This window comes from Alexandromys fortis, unplaced genomic scaffold (genome assembly GCF_014885135.2).
Source record: "Alexandromys fortis isolate MF-2015 unplaced genomic scaffold, M_Fortis_MF-2015_v1.1 scaffold_319, whole genome shotgun sequence".
Lineage (NCBI taxonomy): Eukaryota > Metazoa > Chordata > Mammalia > Rodentia > Cricetidae > Alexandromys > Alexandromys fortis.
Window position 1 is genome coordinate 262,374 of NW_026068193.1, and position 21,114 is coordinate 283,487.

General features: G+C 39.1%; 1 protein-coding gene across 8 annotated transcripts in view; it reads right to left on the reverse strand.

Annotated features, from left to right (window-relative positions):
* Usp37 (ubiquitin specific peptidase 37) overlaps positions 1–21,114 on the reverse strand; it is a 71,584-nt gene that overhangs the window by 10,897 nt on the left and 39,573 nt on the right. For 6 of the 8 annotated variants that reach the window (XM_050129592.1, XM_050129594.1, XM_050129590.1 and 3 more), the window contains 7 exons: positions 17,972–18,136; positions 15,995–16,060; positions 11,658–11,799; positions 9,708–9,963; positions 8,457–8,623; positions 7,006–7,066; positions 538–653 (listed from right to left, as the gene is read on the reverse strand). In XM_050129592.1, coding sequence (XP_049985549.1) covers positions 538–653; positions 7,006–7,066; positions 8,457–8,623; positions 9,708–9,963; positions 11,658–11,799; positions 15,995–16,060; positions 17,972–18,136 — 973 coding nt within the window. The remainder of the gene's footprint in view (positions 1–537; positions 654–7,005; positions 7,067–8,456; positions 8,624–9,707; positions 9,964–11,657; positions 11,800–15,994; positions 16,061–17,971; positions 18,137–21,114) is intronic. The other 2 variants (XM_050129595.1, XM_050129596.1) reach the window with 2 other exon arrangements.

Below are 21,114 nucleotides of genomic sequence, written 5' to 3' on the forward strand. Positions count from 1 at the left end.
GAGAGAGAGAGAGAAGGAAATAATACCAAATGTGCTCACAGAATTACAGAATCAACTGAATGGTTTTTACTAAATATAAAGATAGTAGTTACTTGGTAGAACTAAAGATAATTTAATGTATTTATGTCTTTATTTATATGGGCATATATATTGTTATCTAACAAGAACAATCAGAATGTATTTATTTTATTTGAAATAAATGAAGAAGCTGGGCAGTGGTAGCACACGCCTTTAATCCCAGCACTCGGGAGGCAAAGACAGGTGGATCTCTATAAATTCGAGTCCAGCCTGGTCTACAGAGCGAGTTCCAGGCCAGCCAAGGCTGCACAGACGAACTGTCTTGAAAAAAACAAAACAAAACAAAACAAAACAAACAAAAAAGAAATATAGAAATAAGAGATGAAGAACAAAAGACAGGTATGAGAAAATGAAGGTGCCCTGACAGCAGCCGAGGGGCAGAACTGAAGCTGTGCTATACTGAAGGGAGTCTCTAAAGAGAAGGAGCAGAAGGAACACTGACAGGCTCACCAACCATACCTCAGCATTTCTTTTTAGTTCCTCGGCTTCAGCTTCTGTGTATTCCATATCAAAAATATCCTCATTTCCAGAGTCTTCATCTGAGCACAGAGAATCCAGAAAAGGGTTGTTCAACTCTGAAGAACAGAAAGATGGGCCTGGTAAAAGTTCTTAAAATAGACATGACTGAGAAGATAAAATAGCTCAAGATAGAGCTAGATATGAGGACGCCCACCTGTAATCCTAACACCAGAGAGTTGGAAGGAAGATAGCTAGGCTGAGGGCACTATGGACTATCAAACAAAAACGTATCTCAAAAGACCCAAACCAAAACAAACCAAAAACCCAGTTTGAAGTACTCATTTGATCATCCTAAGACATAAAATATTTTATTAACAGGGTTCAATTAACAGGCACCTTAGGAAGTAACTGTATATACAGGCATCTATGAAAGTGTCCCTTGTTTTCTGTATGTCCATGCATGTTCAGTTGAGCGTGTATGTGTATGTAGGTAGAGGTAAATTTCTAGGGTTGTTCCTTAGAAGCCTTCTACTCCCCACCCCCCTTTTTAAATTAACACCTCCCCCAAGACAGGGTCTCTCTGTAGCTCTGAAGCCTGTCCTGGAACTAGTTCTTGTAGACGAGGCTAGCCTTGAACTCACAGAGATTCACCTGCCTCTGCCTCTCCACCACTGCATGGCCTTAAAAAAATAGCTTTTATATGCATGGGTATTTTGTCTATATGTATTATCTGTGCACCACATGCATGCCTGGTGAGACTGTTTGTACCTCCCTAGCGCTGTGATTACAAGTATGCTTTACATAGCTTAGCAGAGGCTGCTGAGGGAAAAAACAGACGTCAACAGTTTTACCCGGCTGTGAACTGAGACCTATAGTAACAACTGACATGGCAAGCCATGCCAATGGGTGCAATAGTGGCATGAATGGTAAGGTGGCATCTGCTTTTTAACTGGTTTAAGACCAGTTTAACTGGTTCATACCAGGTATTATAAATCTGATCAAGAACCAATGGTTGGGGAGCTTATCGACCCATGGGGTAAACTTACTATTATTATTTTGCTAAATGGACATAGTATCAAACTGTCCTCTAAATTTGTGTGCTCATTAGTTAGTGTAGCTATCAATCCTCATCAGAGAACTTTCTGTGCGCAGTAGACAGTGGTTAACAAAGAAACTCATAACCAGTAACAAACTGGACATCTATAACATACCACCTGTTCCCAAGGCTCAGGGACCACCACAGAAAAAGGGATAGAAAGACTAAGAGTAGTCAAAGGTCAGGAAGACTGGAGTGAAATAGTTATCTTTGGACATGTCAGGCTGTTCTACTTAGGAATTCAATCAACAACTTAGCATGGAGTGATGTGGTGATTTAAGTGAAAATGACAGCCATACACAGGCTCATGTGTTTAAATACTTGATCCCTAGTTGGTGAAACTGTATGGGAAGGATTAGGTGGTTTGGCCTTTTGGAAGAGGTGTGTCACAAGGGGTTGGTTTTGAGGTGCCATTCCCAGTACATTGCTTGCTCTCTGCCTCATGTTTGTGGATCTCAACTGGTCCTGCTGCCATGTCTTTGCTCCACCACCATGGATTCTAACACTTCGAAATGCTCAGCTGATGTAGGATTCCCCTCTGTATGCTGTGAATACCACTGGTTAATAAGCTGATTTGGGCCTATTGCAGCGCAGAATAGGGCAAGGCAGAGATTCCAAGCAGATAGGAGGAGAGAGTAGGTGGAGTAAAAAAAAGTCATGTAGTTGCTGAAGGAGATAGATATCCAGATGCCAGATGGATAGGCTACAACCATGTGGCGATGCACAGATTAATAGAAATGGGCTAATTTAAGATGTAAGAGCTAGCTAGGAATATGCTAGTCATTGGCCAAACAATGCTGCAATTAATACAATTTCTGTGTGATTATTTCGGGTCTGGGTAGCTGGGAAACGAACAAGCATCCTCTAGCTACATTTAGCCAAACTAAATGTTTTCTTTTATAAGTTGCCTTGGTGATGGTTTTTAATCACAACCACAGAAAAGTAACTATCACAAGGGGAAAGGGCTTATGAGGCACCACTCCTAAAAGAGGATTTATGAAAAGTTTATGACTTCTTTGATGGAGGAAGGTCATTGGCTAATAAAGAAACTGCCTTGGCCCATTTGATAGGCCAGCCTTTAGGTGGGTGGAGCAAACAGAACAGAATGCTGGAAGGAAGAGGAAGTGAGCTCATAGGCATCAGCTCTGCTCTCCAGGGCAGACACGATGAAGCTCCGACCCAGGATGGACATAGGCTAGAATCTTCCTGGTAAGCTCACCTCGTGGTGCTACACACATTAATAGAAATGGGCCAAGCAGTGTTTATAAGAATACAGTTTGTGTGTTGTTATTTTGGGGCATAAGCTAGCCAGGCAGCCGGAATGCAGACCCGCAGCTCATTCTACACTTCTTGGGGAGGGAAGAGTCAGTTTTCTTTAAGAGTATAGTCTCTGGTACGTTGATCATATTCTAGTGGATGATCTTACACTCAGTAATATAAAGGTAGAAATTTGGACTTTAATGGTTATATAGAAAAATATGCAGTTGGGGTGGGTGCTGTAGGGACATGGTAGATCTGGAAAGGATAAAGAGGACAGTTGGAATATCAACATGATTAAGATACATTGTATGAATGCATAAAATTAAAGAATTACTAAGAATATATTAAACAAAATAAGTATGTATTACCACACCTTGCTTTTTAGGTGAGTGATGGGGATTAAACTCAGGTTCTCAAGCTTGTATAGCAAGCAAGACTTTTCTTTGAAATACATTTATATGTTAAAGCTATCTTGGGGCTGGAGAGATGGTCCAGTCTTCAAGAGCATTTGCAGAGGACCCAGGTTCAGTTTCTAGCACCCATATGGCAACTCAGACCTCCACAGGCACACACATAGTGTGTGTGTATGTATGTATATGTGTGTGTATATATATATGTGTATATATGTGTGTATGCATATATATACACACACATATATATATAAAGAGGGGGGCAAAACAAAACTTTCATACACACTTAAAGGTATATAACCATAAGAAATAATGAACTGAAAAATAATACATAACCATACAGATAACCCAAATCACTTATCCCCTACAAAAGAGAGCAAACTAGGCAAGCCTCTAACTTCAGCACTCAGGAGGCAGAGGAAGACAGAGCTTTGTGAGTTCAAGGCCAAACTGTTCTACAGTTTCAGGCCAGTCAGGGCTATATAATGAGAAGCTATCTCTAAATAGTCCTTTGTTTATGACAAATTAAAAAATCATAGCTCAAGGATATTTAAGACAGGAATACCCAAGAATGGGAAAAAAAACATACCATTTACCCCAACTAAACAGTGCTAAACAGTGACAGAATTTTAGACCTCTATTCTTTGAAGAGACTAAACAGTCTCTAGTTTAAGGGATATGAAGCACGGATGAGGTCATTCACGACAGATGCTAGTTGCATACTGAATGATGCAAATGACTCACACTGCCAGCTCTGTTACTATATTTGGCTCTTAGAACTCTTTAGAACAAAGGTAAGAGATTTAAAATTCTTCAGGAACTTTAATACTCATGAGAGCTCAAAGTTGTAGCAGTGGTTCACACCTGTAATTCCAGCACTTGGGACAGTGATGCAAGTTGATAACTGTGAGCTCAAGGCTAGTCTGGGTTAGAGTGAGACTTAAAATTGGTTTAAATTTGACCTATTCATGTGCTTACAGGTTCCAATCATCACTTTAGCTCCCTTGTTTTCATTATGAACTAACAGTAATAATTAGTAGATATATGAACAAGCTTTTAACAAGGACTATACAGACCAAACACATTAGATACCGATCTAAAGCAAACAAGTCTACTCAGGAGAGAAACCATCAAGCCAATTAACTGTGCGTACAGCCTCACAGTTCAGAGAGTACTTCAGTGAAACAAGTGAAAATAAGGCATAAAAGAGCACAAAACATCTCCTGACAGTCAAACAGACATGACAGAAACAAAAACTCAGAAGAAGTTTGGAGTTCGAAAAGGCTGGAGAGCTTCCAGACAGCACAGGAAATGATGAAAACACCCAGATGTAGTAGAGGTGAGGAGTGGGCTAGCCCAGCTTCTGGATAACAAAAGCTTCAAAGACAGAAAAGAGAGTAGGCTATGGTGCTATATGCCTGTAATTCCAGCATTTGGGATGGGGAGGCAGGAGAGTTAAGAGTTTAAGGTTGGTTTTGCTATATGATACTTTTTCTCAAAAAAGAAAATAGATAGGGGCTGGAGAGATGGCTCAGTGGTTAAGAGCATTGCCTGCTATTCCAAAGGTCCTGAGTTCAATTCCCAGCAACCACATGGTGGCTCACAACCATCTGTAAAGAGGTCTGGCGCCCTCTCTGGCCTTCAGGCATACAGACAGAATATTGTATACATAATAAATAAATAAATATTAAAAAAAAGCTTTAAAAAAAAGAAAATAGATAGGGAGACTTGGGAAGAAGGTGGTAGCTGGGAGATCTCACAGAACCTGTACATGGTTAGAAAGCAGGCAGGCAGACTGTGGTAATGGAACCTGAGAGAGCCATCACATCATCAATGTATTATTTTTATTTTCTTGAGACAGGTTCTCATATAGGTCAGACTAGTCTCAAATTATCTATGGAACTGATGATTAACCCCCAATTTTGGATCTTCCTGGCTCCATCTCCCAAGGGCTGGGATTATAGGTGTGGATACCCATACCCAGCTTGTCCTGAAGAGAGAATGCCTGAGAAACCTAGCTTATTGTCTATGCCTTTATCATAACTATAGTGTTGGCAAAATTTTTACTCTCTCTTCTGGATTCTGCTTTTCAGATCAGCCAGGAACACTCACTTCATACTACCCAAGTGTTCTATTTCCAAGAACAGGAGGAAAACCAAAGGCATTTTAGAAATACAGCTGAAGAGATAGTCAAATCTCTGTGAATGTCCAGTAAACTTGGCTCACATATTAATTCTGCTGTATGTCTGTGTATGTACCCTACTCTATCATTCTGCACCTTATTCCCGTGAGACAGGTCTTCCTCACCGACTCTAGGTAGGCCGTCAGTCCAGTTTGCATCTCTCCTCCCCACCCGATGGTACTAGGATTACAAGCACTTGTGTGAGAAGGCTTAGATTTTTTTTTTAACTTGGGTGCAGGGATCCAAATCAAGTCTTCATGCTTATGCACCAAGTTGTCTTACTCACGGAACTATCCTTGTTTGTCCCTCCACCCCCTGTGTGTGAATCTTCTGCAACCGAGTCCTCATTCCTGGCTCTGTCAACTAACTTCCTGGGAATGAGCAGTTAGAAAATCAACTGGAAAATTGAAGCCATATATTTTTGTAGAAATCTTAGAAATGGCACTATAAATCTTTAATTAAGTATTTTGTCTTGCTGTGTGGTTTTTTTTTTTTTTTTTTTTTAGTTTTTCGAGACAGGGTTTCTCTGTAGCTTTGGAGCCTGTCCTGGAACTAGCTCTTGTAGACCAGGCTGGCCTAGAACTCCCAGAGATCCGCCTGCCTCTGCCTCCCGAGTGCTGGGATTAAAGGCGTGCACCACTACCGCCCGGCCTCTTGCTGTTTTTAGAGTAAAACAAAGATTAAACATTATTCTGATACAGATGCAGACAATAATAAAATAACTTAAAAGTAAGTATATACTTTTTTTACTTGTTATATGGGTCTTTTGCCTGCATGTATTTATGTATACTATGTGCATGCCTGGTTCCAAGGAGGCGAGAAGGGGCGTTATTTTCTGTGGAGCTGGAGTAACAGATGGTTGTAAGATACTATATGGGTGCTGGGAATCAAACCTGGGATCTCTGGAAGAGCAACTGGTTCTCTTAATCACTGAGTTATCTCTTTAGCCCCGTTATAAAAATACACACACACACACTCATTTCATATTAGTATAATAGAAACATAGTATAACATATAACCATATTTTATTATATACAATATAATATCACATGCAAATTAAAATGACATATAATAATATATATTGTATAATGTAAATAAACAAAAATAAAGCTAAAGGAAGTATTATAACAGTGATTTTCTCTGAGAGAGAAAAGAGATACATGTCTAGCTTCTAAGACTCTATACCTGGGAAGTGTTCATATTTATTACTATATTAAAACAAACAAAGAAGCTAAAACACTTTAGCGCTAGGGATATAGCTCAGCTAACTGAGTGTTTAGCACACATAAGGCCTTGCAAGTGATCCCCACTATTGCGGAAACCAGTTGGTGTTATAAACCTGTAACCTTTCAGAAGGCAGAGGATCAGGAGGAGTTCAATGCCATCCTTGGCTACGGAGAGAGTTCCAAAGACAGCTTAGGCTAAATGAGACTTTATCTAAAAAAAAAAAAAATTTAAAATGTCTTCTATGTATTAATATACTTTTCCATTTAAAAATGTAATTAAAATAATCTCCATACCTTGAAGACTTAACTCTGTAGCCCTTTTGAGGTCATCATCTTCTTTCTGTTCCCAAGCCTCCTAAAGAGAAAAGAACAAAACTAAGGTATTTAAAGGGGTACTCCTTAGACACAACTGATTAAGGGAAAATAAATTTCTCTGGGAGCATTTGCTTACCATGCTTTCTCTAACTTTACAGAGATCTGAACTAGAACCTATGAGGAAGGTGGTGTGGAAGCTTGTTTTTTTTTTCCAAAACTGGCCTCTTAAAAAAACAAACCAAACCCAAGCATTCCTTCTAGGGAGTCTTACTAACTTTTGCTTGTTTTTCAGTGCGAGGGATGGAACCAGGACCGTGCACAACGCTAGGCAAGTGCTTTACTGGTGATCTACATTTCCAGTCTCATGAAACTTTCATTAGCATGATCTGGATTATCTTAATCAGACAACCATGAAAATAGCACCTATAAGTCAAGTATCTTAGATGATACAACAGGTCAAATAAACTAATATAAAGTAAAAATCGAGCCTGGCGGTGGTGGCACCTGCCTTTAATCTCAGCACCTGGGAGGCAGAGGCAGGAGGATCTCTGTGAGCTCAAGGCCAGCCTGGTCTACAAAGTGAGATCTAGGACAGCCTGGGCTGTTACACAGAGAAACCCTGTCTCAAAAAACCAACCAACCAACCAACCAACCAACCAACCAACCAACCAACCAAAAGTAAAAATTGGGGATTCAGAGAGATGGCTCAGTGGTCAAGAGCACTTTCTGCTCTTGCAGAAAAACAGCTTCAATTCCTAGCACCCACATGTTGGCTCACAACTATCTGTAATTTCCAGTCACAGAGAACCTGATGCTTTCTGACCTCTGTGGGCATAAGACAATCACGGTTAACATATACACGTAGACAAAATGTGCATTCACATAAAATAAAGTAAATCTTTAAAGTAAAAATTAAGAACTAGGGATATAACCTAGAGTAGCCAATGTTATGTCTGATCCCCAGTACTACAACAAACACTTGTGTACAGACTTGCTATACAATGAGCTGATAGATTTTAGATATTTCTGAGAAATTTGTTATCAAACAATTTATAGAAGACATATTGTAAGACAATAACCAAGCAAGTTTACTGCCTTGCTATATTTCATAAAATCATGCTGAGGGATGTGCTGACAGTTTGCAGAATAAGGCTAACATGGAACACCCTTTAACATGTCATTTTGCTTTAACATGCAATCAACTACAGCATACAGCATAACTAATAATATTTTAATAATAAAAAATTTACTAGTTATAACTGTTCATTCAAGCCTAAAGCAAGCCCAAACAGTTTTCCCCCCCCCCCCCCCCCCCCCAATAACTAACTGCACATAAACAGCCAGGAGCAATGCCTGACACACAGCAAACACAGTAGTGACTGTGACTTGCTGTCTGGAAGAACGGAGAAAGCAATGACAGAGTGTCTTACTTGTTCTTGAAGGCTCTGAGCCAGTGCTTGCTGCAGTTCCTGCTCTTCTCTTTCACGCTCCATGTCATACTGCTGGAGCCAATCAACCTCTCCCTGAGAGCCTTCTGGAGTTTTGTTTTCTTTATTCTCGTCACAGTCTTTCATTATCTCAGAAAAACTAGCAGGCTCTAAAGAAGCAGAATATTATTTTGGGGAAAAAAAAAAAAAACCACCTGAATTTTTGTGAACTCTAGTGGCACCTACTGTTGAGAGAGTAATTTGCCCTGCTCTTGACTAACACTTTAGGTTTAGGGTCTAAGGCCTAGAACTTGCTAAGTAGCTGAGGATGACCTTGACCCCGACCTTCCACTTCCATCTCCTTGCTTGAATTACTGGTACGCACCATCATCAAACTCAGGGCTTTGTGCTTGGTAGGCATGCCTGTTACTAAACAAGGAACACTCCCAGCCCTTGCTCACAACCTTTTGGGACCAACAATTTTATCTTCCCACATCTATACTGGGATTTCTCAGGTTTAGCACCATTAATAATTTGACTGGGATACAAGTAAGGTCTTTGGAGGGGGGAGAAATTGAGAGGAGTGTATGCTGTGAATTTTAGCAGGATCTGCAGACTCTACCAGGGATAGGAGAGCTTTAACTAAGTCACCTGACAGGAATTAAAGATCCCCTCAATTATGAAAATGGGAGTGCTGATACCAGAAGTCTGTAGCTCTTTCTACTTGTTACCTTAGTTTTTGTCGTCCCTGCCCCCCAGCTGAGGACTGAACCCAGGGTCTTGTGTTTGCTGTCACTGAGCTAAATCCTTAACCCCACTTCTCTCTACTTCTGACAACCAAAAATGAAAGACATTGTCCAATATTCCAGGGCAGGGGAGAAAGACCTTGATTTAGAAGCACTGATCCACAGTAATAGTTCTGAAAACAAAGGATTAATATGAACAAGTGATATTAAACAGTGACTAATAACAACAGGGGATACATAAAGGATACTTGCACTAAGAGGGATAAAGAACCCCATCAGATTTTGGTTTCTTGTTAAATTGAGGACAACCTAATTATTATTTTACTTGCATATAAAATAATTCAAAATTGAAGAGGCTCTGACTCTACAATCTAGTAAACAATCTTGTGACATCCTGCTATGACTTCCATTTACAAACCTTAAGGCTTGTACTATTTAGAAGACACATATCAATAAAGGCTCTCGAACAACATTTTGTATAACAGACACTTATCTTGATGAAACCTACCTGGCTCAGCGACGGTTTTGGGTTTCTCAGCCTCCATTGCATCTGGATTTTCAGGCATTTCTTGAACATCATCTTCTGCGAATCCAGTGTCGGGGCTGCTGGTTGGCTTATCATCATCCTCATGGCAGAGCACGGGCAAAGCTTCTTTCCTACTTATCTCTAACACAGCGGCCAGCACCTCTTCCTCACTCATTCTGTCAAATCCCGAGTTCTCCAATTCGGACTTCCCAGGTTCTAATCTGCACAATTTTGAATCCTGAAGAAGAGAACTGCTTTTATAAGAAGCCAAAGTATCTATTAATATAGCTAATGTCTACCAATACGGATGTCAATTAATACAGCTAATGTTGAACACTTTATCTAATATACCCCCGAGTTTAAAATGGGAATTTGGAGGCTGGAAGATGGCTCAGCAGTCAGGAGCACATAATACTCTTGCAGCGGATCAAGCTCTGTTCTCAGTTCCCAAGCCTGGCTCTCTCTGGCTTTCAAGAACAAACCCCACTTCCACATAATTAAAAAATATGAATGTGGAATTAAATGTGTGTTACCACACCTGGCTTATTTTGTGCTGACACTCACATCCACAGATTTTGCATGCTAGGCAAGCATTTTACCAACTGAGCTACAATTCTAAGCCTAACAGTGTTTCTTGATTATGACAGATACAAAGCATACCCTCTATAAAAATTTGGAAGATAAATACTGCTAAAGTAAATTACTCAAAACAGTAAGCCAATGGGTATGGTGGTGCATGCTTGTAACTCTAGTAGTTAGTAGGCAGAGGCAAGAAAACTGCTGTAAGTTCTAGGCCAGCCTGGACTATAACATGAGATTCTGTCTTAAAAAAAAAAAAAAAAAGATTAGTCAGCGATAATAAGCCTTAAGAATTTTGGTTCAGATATATATCAAGTATACTATATACATTTTGTTCATATTCGATTTTAAATGCTGGCTAGTCCTTTTTTTTTTTAAATCGAGGCACAGTATGATTATACAGCCCTGACTTGCCTGGAACTTAGTATAGTGGACCTTCCTGGTCCTGGAACTAGGTTACCATGTGACCAGATTCACAGACATCTGCCAGCTTCTGTCTCCTGACTACTGGGATTAAAGGCATACATCATCTAGCAATGTTGTCTAGTCTTAAATGAGAAAAATAAAGGTCACACAGATTCTGTAAGTAAAAATATATTTTCTGAGTAACTTTTATTCTAGGAGAATTCCGGCTTCCTTTTCATATTTATGGGAAGCAACCACAAACTTCCTTCAGCTTTACTGTAAGATGGGACAACTTGGAACACAAGTAACTGCTATAGCTCTATAGAATGATGCAAACACCTCGAAAAGCTTACTTTTTTTTAAGTATTAATTATTGAGGATTGTAATAGATGTAGCTGTGTCTTCATCACTGTCATTTAACAACTGAAGTTACCCATTTGCTCTGTTGATATAAAATACTTACTATGATTTTCTCCTATAAACAACAGCTATCCCATAAGCAAAGAGCTGAAACTTAGAATGTGTAAGTAGCTCTGGTGTCACCCCACCCTCGCATGAGGAACTGGGGGTTGAAGCCAGAACCTCACACATGCCAGCCAAGCACTTCATCACTAGGCCAACTCCCCAGTAACACTCATTTCTTTTTTAAAAAGACTACTTTTTTTGGAGACAGTGTCTTGTTATGTAGACCAGGTTGGCCTTGAACCTAGAATTCAAGTTTCTTCTGTGCTGGGACAATAAACCTATACCATTCTGCTCAGACAAGACCATTGGGTTTTGTTTTTTTCTTTGTTTATCTAGAAAAAGCACTCTCCCAAACCAGTGTCTCAAACAGAGACATTAATTTTGAGATCTATGTTGTGAATTTCCTTAATTTGCTGAAGCATTTGTTTGGACAGCTAAACTAAAACAGAGTACTGTCAGATATTCTGATGAACCATTACTTACTTTTTCCACATCTTCCTGCTGCTGTTCGTTGCCTGACATATCACAAAGCCCCTGCGTGAGGGCCACAGAGCGCTTTAGTTCATCCTCACTGTCAGAATCAAGGCATGAAGTGAAAGAGCTTTTGGATTTGAAGGTGAATTTCCTGTAATTATATATAAAAAGTCTATTTAATATGCTTATTTTTGATGTATAAACACCAAAAAGCTTTTCCATTATGGGAAATTATTTAACAGAGGGAAAATACGGACCAAAAGAAGTATACTTCAGCATTACTTTTAATGACCTCCTAAAAAGTCATGGTTTGAAAATGCTTGGCTATTATGTATTACCAGTAAACTTTGTGCCTTTTTTAAAATGACTAATTCCAAATGTAGTTTGTTTCTACTTTATAAAGCAAGTATTCTATTGAGTCCATGAAGGTATAGCAAGCAATTAATCAGTTTGTTAATCAGGTGGTGATAGTGGTGTTTTTTGGAGACAGAGTCTTTCTACATACCCCTGGCTGCCCTCAAACTCAAAGAGATTCAAGTGCTGGGATTAAAGGCATGCATTACCATTTCTGGCTACAAATCACTATTTTTGACAAAAGTACATAAGGGCTAATTTTTGACCTTTTAAATTATGATCTATGCACTTTAAAACTGACAACAACAATCCACTTATTTTATTATTTTGAGGTCAGACTTCTGGCAACCTCTCTACCTTCCAGAAGGGACATTCCAAATTAAGGGGGAAAAAAAAAAATCTGAGAAGGCAGTTCTAAATCCCAACACAATAATAGGACATGATGTATTTTCAATATAGCAATTTCATGAGAGATGAGAGCTATGAAATGAGGGAGGATAGTCACAAAGAAGGGAGAAAAAGAACTAAAAAATGTTTAATGTAAGGCAAATAATACCAATATTCAAAAACAGTGAAGCTGGCATGATACATTTGTACTGGCAGCACAAGGGAGGCTGAGGCAATAAAACTGCAAATTTGTGACCAGACTGAATTATATAGCAAGATTTTACCTGAAAACAAAACACAAAACTACAAACAAGCAAAACCCAGTGCAGTACTGATACTTAGAATGTGGATTCACTTTTCCTTTGTAAAAGGACTTTGTACACATATGTACGTATATGTGTCTGGGTATGCCACATGTATGTAAGTGCCGAGGCCTTGAGAAGAGGATTAGATCCTGGTTGAAAGTCATCTGACATGGGTGCGGGGATCTGAACTTCAATGCTCTGGAAGAGCAACAAGTACTTTTAACCACTGAGCCATCTTTCCAGTCCCATAATGCAAATTTTAAATCATTAAGAAATATGTAACTGTCTCAAAGTGTATAAGAATAGCATTACATACTGAGCATGGTGACACATGCCTTTAATATCAGCACTTGGGAGGCAGACACATGGAGCTGAGTTTGAGGCCAGCCTGGTCTACAGAGCAAGTTCCAGGACAGTCAAAGCTACAAAGAGAAACAACGGCAAAAACCAAAATGAATAAATAAATAAAAGAGAATAGCATTAACACATTTTAGAAAAATTTCGTCTAATACGGTTAAAATTTTAAGAGATAAATGCTTTAAAAGGCAAGCTTTAGTTGTATTAAAATTTATCTATGTGAAACAATATTATTTAGTGATAAAGTGCTACCACATTAAAGGAAGAAGTAGCAAAGATCAAAGAACAAGAACTTCCTTTGATGGATGTTAAAATAAAATCATATGTAATAGTAAAAAAAATGAAAATCTGAAAAATGTAAGTGATTTAAATGTGAAAACTGTAAATAAGTACGCATGGCACGAAGAAAAAGAGTGCAATGAAAATCAAGAGGAAAGCATAGAAACAAAGATAAAGAGGCGAGAGACCAGTGTGAAGACTGAACACACCTGAAAAGCAGATTGGATGCCAAGCAACATACCAAGCCCAGATACTTGAATAGCTGTCTATAACGAGTTTATAAGGTATCCAGGGTAACTTAAAAATCGCCAAATCAGTTCCCCACCAATGGTTTTGGGGTCATCTCATATAGCCCAGGCTGGCCTCAAACTTGCTATTTATGAAGATGGATGGTCTTCAATTCCTGAGCCTCCTGCCTTTATCTCACTAAAGATGTATGCCACCACACCCAGCTTTAACTAACTTTCTTGATTCTTAATTTTTTATTTCATACTCATCAAGCAAACCTCAACTATTTTTTATCAGGTACATACTTTGTTAAAGGGTGATGGAGGAAGGTCATTGGCTAATAAAGAAACTGGCTTGGCCCATTTTATTAATTAGAACATAAGTGGGTGGAGTAAACAGAAGAGAATGCTGGGAGAAAGAAGCTGAATCAGAGAGTGGCCATGATTCTCCCACTCCAGACAGATGCAGGTTAAGATCTTTCCTGGTAAGCCAGCTCGTGGGCTACACAGAATATTAGAAATGGGTTAGAACAATATGTAAAAGCTAGCCAATAAGAAACTGGAACTAGCCAGGCCAGGCAGTGTTTAAAAGAATACAGTTTCCGTGTAATTATTTCTGGGAATAAGCTAGCCATGCGGGCGGCTGGGTGCCGGGGACGCAGCCCTGCCGCTTCTATGGCTGCGTCCCTAGCACCCCAGCCGCCTGCTAGCTCATGCCCGAAATAACAACACACAAACTGTATTCATTTAAACACCGCTTGGCCCATTTCTATCTAGCCTCTTCTCGGCTAACTCTCGCACCTGGACTAGCCCATTTCTAATAATGTGTGTAAGCACCCCAAGGTGCGTTTACTGGGAAGATTCTAGCCTACGTCCATCCTGGGTCAGAGCTGAGAGGAGCTATCGAGTCTACCCAGGAGAGCTGAGCATGGCGTCTCTGCTCCAGAGAGCAGAGCTGTCGGATCTGACCTCACTTCCTCTTCCTCCCAGAATTCTCTTTTGTTTACTCCACCCACCTATGTTCTAACCAATAAAACGGGCCAAGCCAGTTTCTTTATTAGCCAATGACCTTCCTCCATCAAAAGGGGTGATACCTAGCTATGTTTAACCATGGTCAAATGGAACAAAGACTATTATAGAGGAACCAATGGTACCCAGTTTAGAATTTAGCCTCTTTTAAATCTGATCTGCATGTTGGGTTTTATGGCCCCAATCACCTTTTATTAGCCAACTTTCAAATTCTCAATGCATTAGACCGCAGAGAAAAAATGGCTATGTCAACGTACAATAATATACAATGAAATAATTTGCTTCTTGGACCCGCTGTGATTTGTGCATATCCCTGAGTAAGGACAATGTTTACAGAAGGCAGCCTGCCTGTAGCAGTGAAAAATGTTTGTCCTTAAATGCATCACTTGCTCACTTTCTAAGCAGCCAAGAAGATTCATATTGGTACATCACAGATTTCTAGTCATTTTAATTATCTGGTTTTATTGCACAGAAAAAATAATGGCAGGAGGAAAAGAAAACAGTGGTTCCTAAATGTTGTCTTATGGATACCAAAATTCCAAACAAGCACTTAAAGAACAAAACTGTGCTTTTCTTTTTCTTTTTCCTATGTTTAAATTTATTTATTTATTGTGTATACAGTGTTCTGCCTGCATGTATGACTGCAGGCCAGAAGAGGGCACCAGATCTCATTACAGATGGTTGTGAGCTACCATGTGGGTGCTGGGAATTGAACTCAGGGCCTTTGGAAGATCAGGCAGTGCTCTTAACCTCTGAGCCATCTCTCCAGCCCCTGTGCTTTTCTTAAAAGGACTTTGGGACATCAAATTTGCTTCATGTTGCTTCATTTGCATTTTGAAGTGAATTGACAATTAAGTCAATTTAAATGATCTAATTTTAAAAAATGGGTCTATCAGAAATTCCAGTGACCTCTTATGAAGCACAATTTTGAAAAGTGAGAAAGAAGAGAGAGTTTCCATTCTTAACCTTTTGGTCTTTAAAAAACAGCTGCATTCCAGTGCTTGTTTGTTTCTTGTTTCCTTTCAGAATTCTTCCTGTCAGTGTCAGGGAGACAAGCAACAATAGGTGGGGTCCTGTGCCTATCTGTGAGGAAGGGGGCTTTAGACAGGAGTTGTTTTTATCTCTTTAAACCTTAGAGTCAATTCTTAAGTGTTAGGATGAGAATAATGCTATTAGCAAGGATCTTTTAAGAAATTAAAAACAAAATAATCCTGGAACCTTTTTTGATTGCTAAAAAAAAAGCCCTGGATCATATCTAAGCCAGACTCAAGAACATTTCCAAGTTTGAGTGATACTGAGCAACTGGCATGCAAAATAAATGATAAAGAAAAGGGGAGGGGACAATTTTAGAGATCAGGGTGAGCCAAATCCTTAGACAAAATTTGGGTACATAAGAAACAGAACTCACTTTGAAGGTGTAGAAGGACTGGTGATGCAGGAATTCACCATTTGAGAGGCTTTCAATGGTCTAGAACTATTAGAAAATTAGAGAATATGTAATATATACAATTGCATCATTAAAGGTAGATATTTAACTGGTAAAGTTAATTATTCTATACTATAGGTCTCTTATATCCTCTTGAAAAGCAAGTAATAGTTTAAAATAACCATAAAAGCCCAGAGGAAAAATTAATTATCATTTCTGGCTCTTCTTGATCTAATTGAAATAAACAGCTTTACAAATGAAGTCAAGTGCAACACACATGACAAGAACCTGGGGGGAAACTATCTCATTTATTTTTGAGCAATAAAATAATAATGGCTCTCCTAGATGGCAAGCACTGTATGTACTACCGTATTTAATGGTTACAACCGACTTATTTTCCCACAGAGAAGTCAAACTTTCCAAGGTCGTAAAGCCTAAAATTGCATTAAAATGTAGTCAGACAGCTGCATTTAAGGTTGGTGGTCGCAAAGATAAGAAATACAGACAGAGGCACTAACAGCTCTACCAGTAGAAGGCAGTTTACACCAAGTAAAAATATTCTCTTCAAATAAGAACAGAAAAAACAAACAAAAAACAAAACAATTACATAACACTAAAAACTCTCAGGGCACAGGCTTTGTTAGTAAACCCATGAGGACATTAGTGTAAACATGATATATTTTATATATATTACATGATGTAAATATATAAATCCAAAGATAAATATATCTTATAAATTGCATCAATTAATTTTGGGAAATGTTCATTTATTTTTTCTAATACTACTTTAGCCAAGACACTGTCCTTCCTTGTTCTTTTTGGAGACAGAGTATTATTATTTAACCCAGGGTGGCCTCAAACATTCTATATAGCCTAAACAGTTCTTGAAGCATTTTTCTGCTTTAGACTGGAATTACCAGCATGTGTTACCATACCTGGCAAGACTCGGGCCTTTTTAGTAACTAAACAGTAAAATCAATCTCTTAGTAAAATTAAGAATTTGGAGAAAATTTTCAAAAATTCGTTTCACTACTACAGCTTTAGGACTTTATGATTCTACCAAATTACTGTTCAAGCATGAAAAAGAACTGCAGCATAGGGTTCCAAGTTAACATGCATGTAGAAGAGCATGGCATTCAGGAGGCCTGAGGGTCCAGCATACACGACGACAATGCAAAAATCTAAAGCAAAGGGGACTTCTTTTTCTCTGAAACATTTCTAGGAGTCTCTGATGTTACTCACATTGGGCATAATTCCTACTTATAGAACAATCAATCAGTCTTTCTGAGGGGGAGCTCTAGTTTAATATCTGATTTCTCAAATTTGCATATCCGAAAGCACTGAGGCATTTGTTAAGAACACTGATTCCCAAGCCCCATTTAAGATCCTGAGTAGAACATCTAGAGATGAACACAGAAATGAATACTTTAAGTGTCTAGGTGAGTCTTTTTGTTTGTTTGTTTGTTTGTTTGTTTTTTGTTTTTCGAGACAGGGTTTCTCTGTGGTTTTGGAGCCTGTCCTGGAACTAGCTCTTGTAGACCAGGCTGGTCTCGAACTCACAGAGATCCACCTGCCTCTGCCTCCCAAGTGCTGGAATTAAAGGCGTGCGCCACCACTGCCCGGCATAGGTGAGTCTTAAGATTACCATATTTCACTTATATTCCCAAGTATGTCAATTGGTCTTTTATTTTATTTTTATTTTCTGTTCTAAAAGAGTAGCAACACTCTTTCAAAAAAGTACTGTATTATAACAGGCATCTATTAAATTTGGAAGAATTATGTGTAAACATTTTTCTTTAATTACTTCTATCCAACAGAAGTTTAATACTAAAATTTCAAAATAATGCAGAATTTAAATCTCCTTTGATTATTTTTACTGATAGTTGTTATCTAGTTTGGCCAACTTCTGAAATATTAAAACCCATTTCAAAAGTAAAGGTAAAAAGCATTGTCTCTTACATTGCCATATGTGCACTCCATCCGAGAGTAAAAGGTGGCTTTGTATTTTCAGTGCAATGAGATGACAGAGTCAGATATCTCGGAATAATGACTTGCTGTCCTATCTTGTTGTTAAGTGAAAGAGCTACATTGAAGCTGTACCGTTTCAAATGAAGAATGAGGACCCTGGAAAACAAGAGAATGGCTCTGCTAATTCATATGGAACACAGGTACACTCTAGCCAAGTCGAATCTGACTAAGAGATACAGCTGGTCACAATTGGTGGTGGTGACCACACCTTTACTCCTAGCACCTGTGAGGCAGAGGTAGGCGGTTCTCTACAAACTCAAGGCCACCCTGGTCAGACAGAGAGTTCCAGATTAGCTAAGGCTACCTAACAAGAAACTGTCTTAGGGGCTGGAGAGATGGCTCAGCAGTTAAGAGCACTGCCTGCTTTTCCAAAGGTCCTGAGTTCAATTCCCAGCTACCACATGATGGCTCACAGCCATCTGTAATGAGAACTGGTGCCCCCTTCTGGTATACAGGCATACATGCAGGCAGAACACTGGATACATAATAAATAAATCTATCTAAAAAAAAAAGAAAGAAAGAAAGAAAGAAAGAAAGAAAGAAAGAAAGAAAGAAAGAAAGAAACTGTCTCAAACCAAGCCCATACACTTATACTAAATATTTGCCATGTACAAAGGTGTGATAGACACAAATGAAAACCTTAGTTCCAGTGATCAATGAACTTTAGATAAAGTACATCTAATGTTCCTTAGGAAACCCGCCCACCATAAACACACAATAGACCAAAGAACTAAATTTTTAGATGTCTATTGATTTTTGGTTAACATTATTTATTTGAGTGTTATATATTTAAAATAGGTCATATATGATCACATGGCAAAATGTCTATTAGACTGAATATTATATAGTAGTCCTTATGCATAATGGTGACCAACATTATTTCAAGATTTTTCTTTTTGGGGATAGGATCTTTTTATTGTTGTTGTTTAGCTCTTGTAGACCAGGCCTTGAACTCAGAGATCCACCTGTCTCTGTACCCCAAGTGCTGGGATTAAAGGCGTACACCACTTCTACCAGCCTTTTTCTTAAAATAACTTTTTTTCCATTTATTTTACATATCAATCAGTTTCTCCACCCTCCTCTCCTCCCAGTCCTTGCTACTTCCCATCTAAGCCGCCCCCCCCCCCCCCCCCCCCCCCCCCCCCCCCCCCCCCCCCCCCCCCCCCCCCCGTACTTCTACTCCTTTACAGTCTTGGATAGAACATTAACAAGTAATCTTTAACTCTGGCTTGTCTGGAAGTTTCAATTCCCACATGCTATGATTAACTCTCTGGTATTTCATGATTATTTTTATTTATTATAGAGCTAGAGTCTCTCGCAGTCAAGGCTGGCTACAAACTAAGGATGACCTTGAACTTCCAGTCCTCCCACCTCAACCTTTCAAGTGCTAAGAGAGCAGACACTCATCACAAAGACAGGTTTTATGCGGGACCTGGGATTGAAACTAAGGTTTCCTGCACGTTGGGCAAGCATTTTCTCAATGAAGCTAATTTTCTAGCCACTGAGATTCTTATTTTACTATACTTATTTACCATGTTGGGCAAGCATTTTCTCAATAAAGCTAATTTTCTAGCCACTGAGATTCTTATTTTACTATACTTATTTACTTTGTTTATATATGAATGTGGGCCATATATCCGTGTGGAAATCAGACTCTCTGTGAGCCACCTTTCTCCTACCAAGTGGATTCTAGGGAATTGGACTCAAATCAATGGCTTGGCAGCAAGCACCTTTATCCTTTGAGCCATTTTACTGGCCCTAATTCTCTTATTTTAGAAGCACTGACTCTAGAGAAAACTAAGAGGAAAACCAGAAAACTTTATCCACTAACAAAAACATTATGGTCTGAATCTAAAAAGACATGTGATGGAGGAAGGTCATTGGTTAATTAATAAAGAAACTGCTTGGCCCTGATAGGTTAGAACATAGGTGGGTGGAGTAAACAGAACAGAATGCTGGGAGGAAGGGGAAGTAAGCTCACACACCATGCTCCCCTCTCCCATGCAGACGCGTTGAAGCTCCGACCCAGGATGGATGTAGGCTAGAATCTTCCCGGTAAGCGCACCTTGGGGTTCTACACACATTAATAGAAATGGGCCAGGCAGTGTTTAAATGAATACAGTTTGTTTATTGTTATTTTGGGGTATAAGCTAGCCAGGCGGCTGGGAGCTGGGTAGCAGGAACGCAGGCCTGTAGCTTCCTTCAACAGACATGTAGCTCTTCTCGTTCCTTTTTGTTATTATTACTACTGTAAGCTAATTGTCATCTAATTTCACCTAACTTCTGCCTTATAGATTAAATACATTTCATAACCCATAAGAATTTCTAAATTTGAAACTCAAAAATTTAATCAGATTTAAGCTTCAGTTTTGGCAAAAAAACTGTCTCACCTTAGAAAACTCTGTGTGTTAATTCTGCACAGGCCTCTATCACAGAAGCCCCAAACTCAAAAAATTTGCAAGTTGAAATTACTGATTATATTTCTCTTCATGTGGGATAGGACTCTAATCCTAGAACTCAGAAGGCTGAAGCAGAATTATGAGTTCAAGGTCCATCTTAGTGACTTAGGAAGACCCTACAAAAACTTAAAAACGTCTTTGGCTATAGCTCATGGGTATAGCTCATGGGTAGAATATTTGCCTTACATGCACAAGACCCTGGGATAGGCCTCCAGCACCAAGAAGAATTTTTTTTTCAACTCGTGGCCTCCTAATTTACAATGTAAAAGGATATCCTGATCCAGTTGAGGCACAATAAAAAAGTAAGTCTTGATAAAGGTGTTAGGCCTTTCAATGATAAAAGCAGAGGGCTGAGAAGTGGCCTGGTGGCATAGTGCTTGACTGGCTTGTGAGAGGTCCTGCTTTCTAGTACTAGAAAGATCCAAAATATAAAACAGATGTAGAATTAGACCTAGTGGTGCACAGCTGTAATCCCAGCACTTAGGAGATAAAAGCAAAAAGATTACTGCAAATTGAAAGTCAGCCTGGGCTACACAGTGAGTTCCAAAATATACAGGGCTAAAGAAGACAATGGCTTGGAGGACTAATAATTAGTATTTAAGATTCAGAGGCATC